The sequence below is a fragment of the Thunnus albacares genome, chromosome 3 (assembly GCF_914725855.1).
Source record: "Thunnus albacares chromosome 3, fThuAlb1.1, whole genome shotgun sequence".
NCBI classification, from domain to species: domain Eukaryota; kingdom Metazoa; phylum Chordata; class Actinopteri; order Scombriformes; family Scombridae; genus Thunnus; species Thunnus albacares.
The window spans coordinates 35,039,993-35,054,524 of record NC_058108.1 but is presented as its reverse complement, the minus strand read 5'-3'; the positions used below and the strand labels follow the sequence as shown (position 1 = coordinate 35,054,524).

Here is a 14,532-nt window from a genome sequence, read left to right as displayed (position 1 = left end):
ATTTTTTGACTTCTTGCGTTGTTTACTGCGTCTGACTCTTCGGAGCCTGATCTCAGAAAAGTCTTTTGAAGAACTTGTGCAATGTTTGTTGAGGAAATGTTTTGTGTTTAAGACAGTAAAACTAAATATGCCTGTACATCCTGACTTGCAGATTGAACTTGATGATATAGAAATACAGAAGGAAGTCAGTTTATTCCCTTCTACACTTCTGCTGTGAGGTGAATCAGGAGAAAGTGCAAGTGTACATAGTTCAAAGCACCAACAGTGCAGTTTTATATAATTTACATCATTAATGGTGCAGGGGTATTGGACAGTATGGAAGATTTAAAATGCCTAAACTAATCAATCAAAGAATACAATACACATTGTTAAATGTATATAAATCAACATATAATAAACACACTGTATGCGAAAAAACAATTATTTAGCTTTTTGTTTTTAATTACTGAATGATTCTTTTTTTACCTTGTGACAATTCATTTTCCATACCACAGTACAATCAAATCACAACACAGAAAATAAAGTGAAAAGTGTTTTGTATTTCAGTGCTGTCCAGTATAAATGTTTCAACATGAAAGGCTGTCTGCCATGGCTGACATCAGCTTGTGTCAGAGATGATAAGCTCCACTCATGGTTCCGCCCCCAGGTTTTGATTGGACATTTGATTGTTTTCATTTTGGCTTGGACAAAGTGTCTCTATTTCAAAAACCCATGCACCTCCTTACAAAAAACTAATGCCAGTGTTTTGCATTTTGTTTTATAGCTTCTTTTACATAAAAAGGAAATACATTTAACAATGTGTATTGTATTTCATTTTATTTCTTTGTTTGATTTGTTTAAATGTTGGCATTTGAAAGCTTTCACAGTCAGTGGAAGAAACTGCACAGTGAAAGTTGAGAAGAGAATTAAGAAGAGCTTTACGGAGGCAGATGAAGATGAAAAAGAAGAAGAAAACAGGTGAGTTTGAATAATATGTTTGAACTCTGACCTGTTTTTTCAAACCTTTTGTAGTTCTCTACAGTGTCACATGCAGCACTCAGGACTTGTAGACTCTTTTGGAGTCAAGCCATCAATCCTGAGGTCATTTATCTTATCAGAGAAGAATTCAAGAAGCTATCAAAACAGTTATGGAAAAGTTTTTTAATTCAATTGTAAAATAAGCCCTGAAGTAGATGCAAAAGGCCCCGGCTGGTTTGTTGAAAACCTCAGGGCAGCTCAAGAGTTTTGATACTTAAAGGTATCATTTGAAGTAACAAAAGCTCTGTTTACATTCAGTGTTTTTCAACCAAAACATTATCATTGAGGACTAATATGTATACATGTTTAATGTATTTCCTTCCTCATAATACATTTGCAGACCTGATTTTTAGAGGAACTTGAAACCTGCCTTGTTTACATCCATGTGTGCTGACTATCAGTCTTATTCTTCTTTGCCTTTGTTGGTGCATTTCTCTGTTTCTCGGCACATTACTGCCATCCAGTGTAGATCAGTGGGATAGTATGAAACCATCAGCATGACTGTGTATCATGGAATCATGTTCACCTACTTGAAGCCAGCCCACCTGGTTATTTTTTTTTTAAACCAGCCCAGACAAACAGGCAAGGACTGGTGGGGTTGCCCTTTTATATAAAAATAGTTACAAATGCTCCAGAATTGATTTGGGGCCATTTAGCACCTTTGAAACCCTTCCTTTCCTGATAAAAGGAAATTCTCCTTGTCTATGCTTGGTAATATAAAGACCACCTACATACGATCCCAGCTTTATCAATGAATTCACTGAATTGCTGTCCTCAATTCTGCCTAGAGTTGATAAGTTTCTGATCCCTGGAGACTTTAATATCCATGTCTGCTGCCCTGATGACCCCCTGGGCCTGGAGCTCTTAAACCTTATTGAGTCTTTTAACCTATCACATGCTCTGACTGGACCTACTCATTCAAAAGGTCACACTTTGGATCTAGTCCTGTCACATGGTATAACGATTCCTGATGTTGAATGTGTGGATGCCTGTAACTCTGACCACAGATGCCTTATGTGTAACATGATGTTACCTTGTGCTACCTGCATCACAGTCCCTAAAACTAGATCTAGGATTTTTAACTCATCCTCAGCTGCTGAATTTATTTCTGCCTTCATTATGCCCACTAGTGTCTCTCACTCACTTCGTTCTGCAAGTGAGCTGGTAAATAATTTTAACATGCTTTCCTCCATTTTGGGATGCAATCGCTCCTTTCAAGGCCAGAAAATCTAGTCACTCTCAATGCCCTGTATAAATGAAAATATTCAGGAGCTGAAACAAAAATGCCGCAAGGTGGAGTGCCAAGATGTTACAATTAACTGTCATGAACTGAAAACACACTGAAATGGCGACGGTTATGGCTCATGTTGTACTAGAAAATGCTTGAAACTAGCGATTGAGACCATAAACTCATTAGGAAAGTGTTTACTGAGGTAAGAAATCAAGTGAGAAGTAGGGTCATTTTCTCATAGATTTCTATACAATTGGACTTCTTTTTTGAGCCAGTGGAGTCGCCCCCTGATGGGCATTAGAGAGAATGCAGGTTTAAGGCACTTCCGCATTTGCTTCACTTTTCAGACCCAGAGCAGTGCTCTGAAATGGTTCAGGTCATACAGATACAAAAGACAGATGCTTCTGCAGCGGCATTGCTGATTCTAGGTCAGCCACAACAGGTTTAATTGTATTGTAAAGCACTTTGTTTTGAAAAGTGTATATATAGTAGCAGTATAAGTTATTATTGTTATTATTATTATTATTAGTAGTAGTAGTAGTAGTAGTATTAGTAGTAGTGGTATTATCTCCTAAGTATGTTGTAGTTGTGTCAACCTTTTCATAAAGTTGGCTTGAGAAAATACAGACACACTAAGGCTTCATGAAAACTCTTAAAAAGTGGAAGCTGAGTTTTTTTCTCAGCTGATGGCAGGTTGATATATTATAGATACATTCTTTTACCCACCAACAACACTATATATTATTTTGTGCATTTCCTCTCAACTATTTACATTTTTTTCTTGATTTCAGATACAGTAAAAGTAACATTTGGGTTTTTCCTCAGTTTCATTGTTTACAGTAGGGTAATATGGTGTGGTGTGGTCTATCTTATTGAATGGTTATAGTTTAGCATAGTGTTGTATAGTTGACTGTAATGATGATTGTGTAGTAATATATTCTAGCCTTGCAGCTGTCTTGGACACATCTCTCTTTAGACAGACATTGTTAATCTCCGTGAGGAGGGAAAGGCTCAGTTAAATAATGAAACATAAAATATATTATTCTATGGAGCACGAGAGGCTCTCAATTTAACGTAATCCACCCTCATAGCATCCTCTCGTCCGGCATACACCCTCAAAATGGATCACTTGGATTTACAGTAGTAAGGTTTTATTTTGATCTTGGACCAACATGTGTGGATATACTTTAAGCACAACACTGTGCTATCTCTGATATTCCTTATATCCTGTAGAATACGTATTCTATGAGATAACAGACTTTATTGCCGTGAACACTTTGATGTTCCTGCAGATTCCAGTTCATAAAAACTCTGCTTAGGTTTGTGAAGCCCTTCATGGATATAGGTAGATGCACACTAAGTACAAAGAACATGGTTTTCTTGTGAGAAAGGAGGAAATACAGCTAATCCTGGCTGCCTTGGATCCAGCCTGGATCAGTTATTGACATTGGACATGGACCTGGATCAGTTATTGACGTTAGACCTGGATTAATTCAGTCATACTTCCAGCTGACTGAATCAGTTGGTGCCCCCTACAAGAGGGGAACAGGCAAAATAGTTATATTTAGAGCACAAATTATTAGGTTGAGAGCATAAATTATTGAATAAAGAGCGCAATTTTTTAATTTGATGGCACAAATTTCCTTTTTTTTTTCTCTTTGGCCCCTCCCAGGCTCCATAGAATTCAGACTGTATAGCAGATAAGTGCACTGTTCCCAAATGATTGACACACAGACAGATCAGAATGGATGCTGAGCCAAGCTTTAATTAGAAAGAACAGAAAGTCCAGAGATTTAGAGATTTTTGGCTTTGCAGAATCATACAATACAATGTCATGAGTACAATACAGAGGCTACTTTAAATTAAACTTTCATTTTGCAGTATTTCATTTGATAAAGAGAGTATAAATTGAATGAATTGAGTCAAAATGAAAAGTATCTTCTCTAGGGCAATAATGATTATTGTCATTATTGATTAAGATGCAATTTATTTTCTCAATTAATCTTTTGGTCTGTAAAACATCACAAAATGGTGAAAAATATCCATCCCAGTTCCCCAAAACTCAACGTGAGATTTTCAGGGTTTCTGTGAACACCTCAGAAAACACAACAGCATAATTATGCAAACTCGTAACGGGTTTTATGAGTCTAAGAATGTTCCTGGTATCTATGACATTTGTACATCTTAATAGGTATGCAGAGGCATAAATATAAAAAAGCATTAAATCATTTGTGTCACAATAGTTGACCAAGGCATTAAAATGCTGTAGAACACGGAACTCCGCATTATCGGTTTGACCATTGAAAACCGCATCAGGGCAGTACCTTTCAACATCAGCCCATGTCACAATGGGCCAATGACTCAGAACACTGGGAGACTTCAGAAGTGTTGCTGCAACCACCTTCCTGCCGATGCACAAGACACAATTTATAATCGTATTCCTCACTCTGTTACCAGGCTCAGTGTTGAAGACTTGACTGATATCATACATTTCTTTGTCTCTGTTATATGGGATGCTTATAGCCAGACTAAACATTGGATTATATCTGTGAAAGGAAACAGATGCACAAAATGTTAACCATCCTGGCATGTTTAATACAGAGCAGAACACTTTATTATTTTTAAATCAACAAATCCCCAGAGAAAATCAAAGCCAACAATTAATGAAGGAATTTATCACCTGATGAAGCATTAAGCCTTTTTAATGTGTTTTCAACATTTTTTGGATGTGGCTTAGAGCCATGAGCTGTATCTGAATGTGGCTAATTTGTAGGATAACTGTTGGTTTGGGTGTCTCAATGATCTGTTGAGATAAAATAAGCTCAGTGTCATCCTTTTGACATCTAAAACAGGAACTAATTTTAATCAGGATGACTCATCCTTGTGACACTCAACACATCTCAAATAAGATGTACCAGTTGGGAAATAACAGTAAACTTTAACCATTTAAGTATTCAATGCATACAGTGTAGTAAATTTACAGAAAGTATACATTTACTACACTGCAGCTCTGTTTAAACATGTAAAATGGCATTGAATGAGGTGAAGGGGGGAAAACTACCTAGTATGGTACTAAGGTAAAGTAAGGTACTAGATCTGAGACAAATTGTGATTTGAAAAACAATGACTTTGTCCAACCTCTGGCCTTGTGATATACCCTTGCTAAATGACAGCCAGAATCAAGCACATAGATAGCTAACCTGCTAATTTTAGTTCATGATCCAGTCTCCAATGCTGCTGCATGAGGGCCCAACTGCTTGGGCTGTTGTGGTTTGAGGAAGCATGGAGGAAACACAGTAAACTCAGTAAAACTAACAGTCAGTCCTAATACGTCTGGCTGTCTGTCTATTGCAGTGTTTATCTTACAAGATTATTTCAACCTGTGTGTGTGTGTTTGTGTGTGTGTGTTACTGTTGATGTTTTGAAACATTTAACTAGGAAATGTACTTTTAGTTTAGTCTTCTAACAGCAATAATCTGGTTTCCAAAACACAATAAACATTTTTACAACACTCCACCGAGATATCACAATCTGCAGATGGAAAACACAATAAAAATCGCATGAAAATGTACAAAATTCACTTTTAAGGCAGCAGCGTAGTTGGAAACTGGAGGTCAAGACTTTATTGACAGCTAAATGTAACCCAAACAGCTCCTACTGTAAAGATAAAAGATTATTCTTCCACACAGTTTCAGGGGAAATGAAACTCAGACCTGGTCCTGCTCTTTAGCACAGTGAAATCTATAACACTTAACAATCGGCCATAAAACAAGATTGCTGGAAAATAGGGTGAGGTGATCTGCAGACGCCACTTAGCAGCTGTGAGGCAGGTGAGCGCTTCAGTATCACTGTTCAGGCTTGGAGAAAACACAACCGGGTCGACATGGACACTGATGGTTTGATTTGGACTCGTCTCCTTCTTGTTGTCTGTGTGTGTGTCTGTGCTGTTTCTGGAGGTCCTATAGGTGAGTGAAGCCAGGATGAGAGGATTTCCTGGAGTCTAATTTGTAACAGTAAACAATAAGAAAAATAATTATTTTCTCGATACTGAAGAATGAGGTTGAAGTTACTTCTGTCCAAATCTGTCATTTCTATCCACCCAAAAATCAAAGAAATACATAAAATATAAATTATTCTGTTATATCTGTTTGATCACAGCTCACTGCAAATCATTCAAATTTGAGTTCCTCTGTTCCAAAGTCCAAATTCAGGTGCTGCACGCAAAAAAAAAGAATGGTTGATTCTTCGACCACCCTTCTTGGCAGAACTGGAAGAGTTCTTACATGGACTCGTCTTTTCAGAGCATTTTCAATTTTCAGTGGGTTTGAGGCCAGGACTTCGGGCTTGATTTAGTCATCCAAAAACAACTTTTGATGTGTTTTTATGGTCACTGTCATGTTGGAACATTCAATTATGTCTTGCTAAAGGTTTGATGTTGTCCTGAAGAATTATGACATAATCTTCCTCCTCCATTACTCCGTCTTTCTGCAATGCATCAGTTCAACTTCCATGTTTGACAGTGTTTTTAGGGCTTAATGCTTCACTTTTCTTCCTCTGAACGTATTTCTTTGCATTGTGGCCAAATTATTCCATCTTTGCCACATATGACAACAAATCTCTGCTCAAGGAGGTTTTTTTTTGTCCATGTGATCAGCAACAAAGTCCAGCTTTAAAGTGAGCCTATGTAACTTTTGCTGAACAGCGGCAACTTTGGCCAAGAATGGCAATAAAATCAGCTAACTGGCTCAGTAATGTCAGTTACACAGAAATAACTACCTAAAGGTTACTAACATTTGCTACAATAAGCTACTGGTCATACCAGACCAAGTAAGGTTCTTTCAGCAAAGCCACAGAGTGTACCGAACTGAGCAAGTGTGCGTTTTTTGGCTTATGAATTAAACTGTTATATTGTAAGAGGAATAATGTGTCATTTCTTCTTTCAAAAGTTACAGTTTCTCGCTTTAAGGAGCAAAGTGCATTTTGACACAGGAGCTTCTTTCTTGGCGATGTAGGACTCACTCGACTGATGACAGTTACAACAGTTTTCCATCAGCCTCTAAATCATAGCAGGCCTGGTTTTGGCCTGATGTGACTCAGAGGCTCCAGAGAGGGCAATATCAGACAGTCTTTCAGTCGGTCATTCCACCAGTTTGGTCCAGATGCAATGATATTGTGTACAAACATTTATGGTCCTCAGAGGATGGATCATAATGATTTTGGTGATCCCTGATTTTTCCTCCAGTGCCACCAATGTGTCTAGTACTTTGGTTTATAACCAAATACCTGTTAAACTAATGAGCCTTGACTTTACTTGACTTTACTGTACTAAGCTCTGGGAACTTTCCCATTATAATGGGCGCCATTTTTGGCTCAATATAATGCATACAGTCATGCAAACCCAAAAGAAATTTAGAGACAAAAGAGACCAAACTTTTAGTACATTTCCCAGTCATTCAGTTCATAGAAAAAGAACAGTTGGAGAAATTCAATTAATATTATCAAACTTCCATGACAGAAATCTCCCATACATACATAGTGTATGTAAATGTTTGAGACAGAAAATATATTTTACTGTGAACCAACTGTGATTTGTGTATTCTCTATTAAATTGTGTTTTTCTGTCCCTCAAGGTAATACAACCATAAACTGTAATGGGGGAGGGAACCTGCATGTGGGTGCAGTGGATGAAGGATATTCAGGTAAAGTAGATACAACATCAATCAAATCTTATTTGATTAAATAATACAGGAGAATTAATTGTGTTTAAATTGAAAGTGGTTTCATGTTTAATCTGGTAAATTTACTACCATACTATACACACTGTACACTGTTAATTCATGTTAAAATACAATTAGATATGTAGATATACAGTATATGGTAGATATGTTTAGCTTGCCCTCCTCATAATGCTCCCATGATGCTGCAGGGGATGTGGAGTTGGTGAATGACATCACAGAAGGTGCGAAGCTGGTACCCTACAGCTTCCCAGAGCACTTGCAGTTTCTGGAGCTGAGCTTCACTCCTGGGGAAACCAGCGCAACCGTTCGCACCAAGAAGCCGCTGGATGCAGATGCAGACATACTGGTACTAGAGTTTGGTCAACCCGGTCTCCTTGAAATTATATATATATATATATACTACTAATTTGCAACTCCAAATATATTTTTACGCCTGCAGTATGTTTTCTTTCAACATAAATAGGCTGTAATACAAGGTTTTAGCAGTCTGCTAAGACAAATCAAGTCAGTGTCCTCCAAAGGTACAGTCGTTATTAGTAGCCCTATTATTAGTTAACTCTAACCCATAGTACAAATTCCTCTTCTTGTGTTTTTTCAGACAGCGTCCTCCTTACTGAGCTGGAGGGAAAGAAACACAAATAGGGAATTTGTCAATTCCATCTTTATGGATGTTTTAATTCAGTGGTAGAAAGTACATTTATTTCAAGTATAATTTTGAGGTACTTGTACTTTACTTGAGTATTTCCATGTGATGCTACTTTATACTTCATTCCACTACATTTCAGAGGGAAATATTGTACTTTCTACTCCACTACATTTATTTGACAGCTTTAGTTACTTTTCAGATGAAGATTTGACAAAATGGATAATATAACAAGCTTTTAAAATACAACACATTGTTAAAGATGAAACCAGTGGTTTCCAACCTTTTTGGCTTTTGACGTCTTACAAAAAGCAGTGTGTAGTCGGGGTCACATTTCACATGTCTATGAGTTGTTAACAGCTCCACCAAATAGTGATTTTTCCCTCTAAACTTCTCTCATGCTTTCATTTCAATAAATGTTCAAATGATCCAATATTTCGGCAAAAATCAAAGATTAGAGAAAAAGTCCAAAAACTGAAAACAGATTTGTGTATCAGAACTTTGTTTTTTCTTCTTTCCTCTCCCATTAATCATCTCACGACCCCTCAGATTTATCTGCTGACCCTTTGGAGGGGCCCCGACCCCTAGGTTGGGAACCACTGGACTAAACTAGCTAACTGTATATAAAGTAGTGTAAACTAGCTCCACCTCCAGCAGCTACAACAGTAACATGCTGCTCTAACACTGATGCTTCACTATTAATAATCTAATGATGTCATATATAATAATATATCAGTCAGAGGGACCAAACCACTACTTTTACTGCAATACTTTAACTACATCAAGCTCATAATACTTATGTACTTTTACTGCAATACTTTAACTACATCAAGCTCATAATACTTATGTACTTTTACTGCAATACTTTAACTACATCAAGCTCATAATACTTATGTACTTTTACTGCAATACTTTAACTACATCAAGCTCATAATACTTATGTACTTTTACTGCAATACTTTAACTACATCAAGCTCATAATACTTATGTACTTTTACTGCAATACTTTAACTACATCAAGCTCATAATACTTATGTACTTTTACTGTAGTAGGATTTTTCATGCAGGACTTTTACTTGTAATGGAGTATTTTTACATTGCTGTGTTGGTACTTTTACTTAAGTAAAGGATCTGAATACTTCTTCCGCCACTGCTTTAATTATAATCAACACGTCGTCAGTGTAAGTTTTGCAATATGTCCTGTAAGTCATCTCAGAGTTAAAATCCACTGTGTTCTTGTCTTACAGAGGGGCAGCACCTTGTTTTATTCTATCATGTGTGATGGTTTAGTGAAGGTGGGTGAAATGCCAACGTTTCTGTACAAATTTGCAGTATCCAATAACATTACAAAATTAAATATTTCAAATGATGCTTTTATCTTTGCAGTACAACAACACTCGGACGCTGAAAATCAACGATCTCAATGATAACGCACCAATTTTTAAACAGAAGGTCTACCGCAAATCTGTCTCTGAGGTAAGTTACTGAAGTCCAGAAGTGCAAGAGAAAGCACAGGATCATAAATGGTGGCAATGCAAACAACCTTCAACAAACACCAAAATATGGAAATTAGGAAGTGAATTGGAAGGTTAATGAATACCTACAGTCATGTCATTTATGCACACATTGAGGCAGGAGAGCAAGAATAAGCACTGGCATGCACATCTCAACTGACTATTGTGTAGCAGTCACTGATTGGCTCTGGATTAATTACCAGTTAAGGGGGGCTTCAGCACAAAATTGAAAATGTTTGATTTCTTCAAACAATCTTGTGTTTTACATTTAATTGGCTCAGCTTACTAGAGACTAGTGATAGCATTCAATTAAGTGTTGTCTTACATTACCTCTGATTGGCTAACCAGACTACAAACTGTGGACTTGCTTACCCAAAATGCTGCTGAAAGTATTTGACAAGTATTTTAAATTGAGAGAGAAGATAAATGTCGTAACAAATTTTGTTCAGGCTAAATGTTTGACTTGTGGGAGCAACAGATTCTGCATCCATTCATTCAATTTTTCTCCTTTTAGATACATCCTGTGGACACCGAGGTTCTTCAAGTGACAGCAGAGGACGCAGACAACACAGCAGCAAACAACAGAGTGACATATTCCATTGTAATAAGATCTAACTATCTTTGGAAAAGCAGAAATGAATGTTTCCATTTACACCAATACTGGGAGTAACTTGAGTGCTCACCTCCAAATCATGACTATCGTATTTTAACATATCAACCTTTTCCCCCTCATGATCATATTTTGTGTATGTCCACGAGGACAAAAACCAACTGCAACTAATCTGGGAAATTTGGGAGAAAAACCGGGATTATATTTTGCTGCAAATAATTTTCTCCTTTGTTAATTCTTTTTTAAGAATATCATCATCATCATCATATTTAAAATATCAAAGTACACATCAAATATATTTTTGCCAAAGATGGTTTCTGTCATTTTTCATCGTTTTTATCACACTGATTATTTTTTCTGATGTTCGTTAATTACATTTGCAAAACAAATGTAATTAAGTTAAATTGTGATGAAAATAGGTGAGTCACTATTGCCACTCTGGACTTCCATATGTTGAGTAACAATAACTTGTATGAAGATGTAATGGTAACTTTAGTGATGTCCATCTTTCACAAGGAACCAGCTTCAGAAGACTTTGAGGTGATCAACTCTGGAGCTTTTATTTTAAAGAGACGTTTGAACTACAATCTAGTTCAGAAGTACAGCTTTACTGTGAAGGCCAAGGTAAGTGAAACCATAACACCCAACTGTCAATACATACAGTATGATTTACAGCGAAAAAAATAAAGCAGATGTTATTTATTAAACAGTGAATGTCATGAATAACTGATTGGTTTACTTTGTCTTTACCATGATTCCCTACAGGATAGCGGGGGGAAGTTTGACACAGCCACTGTAGATATTGACGTGGTGGACTTTGATAACTTGAACCCGTATTTCATCCACAACCTGTACCAAGCCTTTATTCCGGAGAATCAGGTGAGTCTCTTTCACAGTGCAAACAAACCAACACATATTTGTCATCTATATGATAACAAATGACTTCTAGGCATTTGAAAACCCAGTGTAAGTTTTTAGATCAGCAGATTCAAGTGTACTATTTGAAAATTAATGATTTTAGTGCTCCACTGTGGTCATATGAGAAATATATGAATGAATAGCATTTTGTGGTCACAACAGTATTAAAGGACATTCTCACAATTTTTTAAGTCTGAGTTAAAATAGCAGTCTGGAGCCCAAATGAACAGTGAAACATGTTTTTCTTGCTGTAATCGATCCTCCTGTTCACACTGACCATTAGAAGATCCTTTAAAAGCATTTAAAAGTTGATGTGAAGCTTATATGAGGCTTCAGCAGTCTGAGTTAGTCATATCAAGTGGATATCTGACACATTTACAGTCTTTTTAGCATCAAATTCCCTCTTTGTGTTTCCTCGGACAGTGTTTCCCTGTTGAGCTGTGGTGGAAGTATAGTAACAAAACGAGGGACTTTGGCACTAAAAAGACTGTAACATTGAAAGATATCTACTTGATTTGACTCATTTGGACGCTGAAGGTTCATATTAGCTTCAGATAAACTTTTAAATACATTTTCGCACAGAAGGAGGACTGTGGATTTTGTCCTCCATCACTTCCATTGTAAGTGCATTATGAAGGGATCTTAATAATGGTCAGTGTGAACAGGAGGAATGATTAGAGCAAGAAAAACAGCTTTCATGTTCATTTGGACACATGGCAGACTTGAAAAATTGTAAACCCATCCTTTAAGGCACTTTAATGAGAAAGTTAGTAACCATGAAATATGAGTATTTTTATAAATCCTGTAGTGTTCTCTTTCATTTTTTCAGATGAATTTGAAGTACTGCTTTTGAATTTGATCTACAGAAGTTTTATATTAACTCCTTGTATCTAATATATTTCAGGCTGGGTCTTTCCGCACCATTCAGCCAGAGGCGATAAAGGCTCAAGATGGGGACACTGGGATCAACATGACTCTAACTTACAGTATCAATGCAGGTAAATGACAGGAGGTAAAAGCATCAAATCCAGTCCAAACTTTTGAGGCAAAACAAGGTTCAAGGTTCAGTTTTATTGTCATTATACAATACAAGGTTGCACAATGAAATCCACACTAAATATGTGGAAAGATGCTAATATATATATTCCAAATGTTCTATGTTTGTTCAGTGTCTCCAGACAAGTATCGGAGTAACTTCAACATTGACTCCAGCAGCGGCGTTCTGTCTTTGGTGACCGCCATAGACAGAGAGGAGATGAACAGCAGCATGATCTCTGTCGACATCAAGGTACTGATAGTTTAATCTGAGATCATTCATGGAGGAAGATGTCACAAAACAAATATCTGATATCATAATATACAAATTAGCTCCTTGTCTCTGGTTGGTGTTTTATTTCAGAGGAATCAGCTGGTCTCAGCCCTCAATTGTTATTAAGCCAGAGAAGAACTGTATCAAACATAGTGAGCTAAGCGAATAACTTACTGCTTCAATGGACTCTATTATTTGATTGTCAACACTGTTAAAATGGTTTGCTATTGGTCGATATTGTAAAGTTCACCAAAAGTGTAACATGCCCCATGTGAATTTACTGTATTCTACATTGTCCGATTGCAACAATATCATTCAAATTAATTGAATTATGGGCAAGATTCACTGCCAAAAACACTAACGTACCTCTCCCCTAATGCTCAAACACCATCTGGCTGTTTTATTTCCAAATATTTAATTCATTCATTCAACCTTTATTCACACAAATTGGTCCAATGAAAGCAGTTCGCTCTGTTTTGCATTGGTGCCCCGAGTACACAGGATGATAAGAGAAAAGGGGAAAATTCAAGATTTACAGTTAAAACTTGACTTAAAACCAATCTGGTTATAAAAGGATAAAGATAAAATTGAGGAAGGCTAAGACATGTGCATCAAATTAGCATTAAATAAAGTAAAAGGTTAAATATGAAAGATAATATGAAGTGAGACACACTTTTACAGAAGTAAAACACAGATTATATACAGTATAAAACACAAAAATGATGTTGAATCTTTATCACTTATCATTTTTTTGTTATCGATTGTTTTTATTTCCAAAGAAAAAACATAACAGAATTTTTTACAATAACAACACAGACAGTTTTTAGGGATTCTTCAAGCAATTAAGATAAACTAAAGTTGCGTTCATTTTCTCAAATGAGCAGATTGAATACATATCTTCATAATTCATGATGATAAACTGTTAAACGATACCGATACCATTCAACTTAACAGTTAGGAGATTGCTTGAACATTTACTGTGGTAATACTTCTTCAATTAGTTTGCTGAAAAATCCATTATTGGACTGGATGTTTGAGATACTTATCACCCTGTAGCTAACAAAAGGTAAACCCTCCCTCCTTCCTACACCCATGTGGCGCCCAGTTCCCTCCCCTGCCAACCCGCAAAAAATTTGGTAGATGGCAGTTTAAGTGTTGAAGTATCGTTCAGAATCAACAATCTGGGACAACAAGGAATTCAATTCAAACATTCCTTTATCACTTATCATGTGTAATATTTTCTTCCTCCTCTCAGGCGGCCCAGACAGACGACACTTTGAAGACAGCTGTTGCTTCGGTGTCTGTTACTGTGGAGGACGTTAACGATAACCCTCCAGAGTTTGACCAGTCTGATTACTCTGTAAACCTTCTGGAAAATTCTCCTGTTGATGCTGTTCTGTTAAAAGTCATCGTCACCGACCGGGACCAGGTAGATTATACTTCAAACTTCACTCAGAGACCTAAAACACTGTATAACATAGAAGTGACAAACAACAGTTACCCTCGGCAGTGTCAATTTCATGTTTACATGTATACAGATTAATAGTGTATG

The 14,532-nt window shown here is 36.8% G+C and overlaps 2 protein-coding genes across 2 annotated transcripts in view; both read left to right on the top strand.

Moving 5' to 3' along the window:
• ifngr1 (interferon gamma receptor 1) overlaps nucleotides 1–14,532 on the top strand; it is a 467,767-nt gene that overhangs the window by 109,709 nt on the left and 343,526 nt on the right. The window lies entirely within an intron of this gene.
• LOC122976633 (protocadherin Fat 4-like) overlaps nucleotides 936–14,532 on the top strand; it is a 40,180-nt gene continuing 26,583 nt past the window's right edge. The window contains exons 1-11 of the mRNA XM_044345216.1: nucleotides 936–957; nucleotides 7,879–7,947; nucleotides 8,175–8,332; nucleotides 9,877–9,924; nucleotides 10,016–10,105; nucleotides 10,658–10,744; nucleotides 11,270–11,377; nucleotides 11,519–11,632; nucleotides 12,576–12,669; nucleotides 12,841–12,959; nucleotides 14,236–14,409. Coding sequence (XP_044201151.1) covers nucleotides 936–957; nucleotides 7,879–7,947; nucleotides 8,175–8,332; nucleotides 9,877–9,924; nucleotides 10,016–10,105; nucleotides 10,658–10,744; nucleotides 11,270–11,377; nucleotides 11,519–11,632; nucleotides 12,576–12,669; nucleotides 12,841–12,959; nucleotides 14,236–14,409 — 1,083 coding nt within the window. The remainder of the gene's footprint in view (nucleotides 958–7,878; nucleotides 7,948–8,174; nucleotides 8,333–9,876; nucleotides 9,925–10,015; nucleotides 10,106–10,657; nucleotides 10,745–11,269; nucleotides 11,378–11,518; nucleotides 11,633–12,575; nucleotides 12,670–12,840; nucleotides 12,960–14,235; nucleotides 14,410–14,532) is intronic.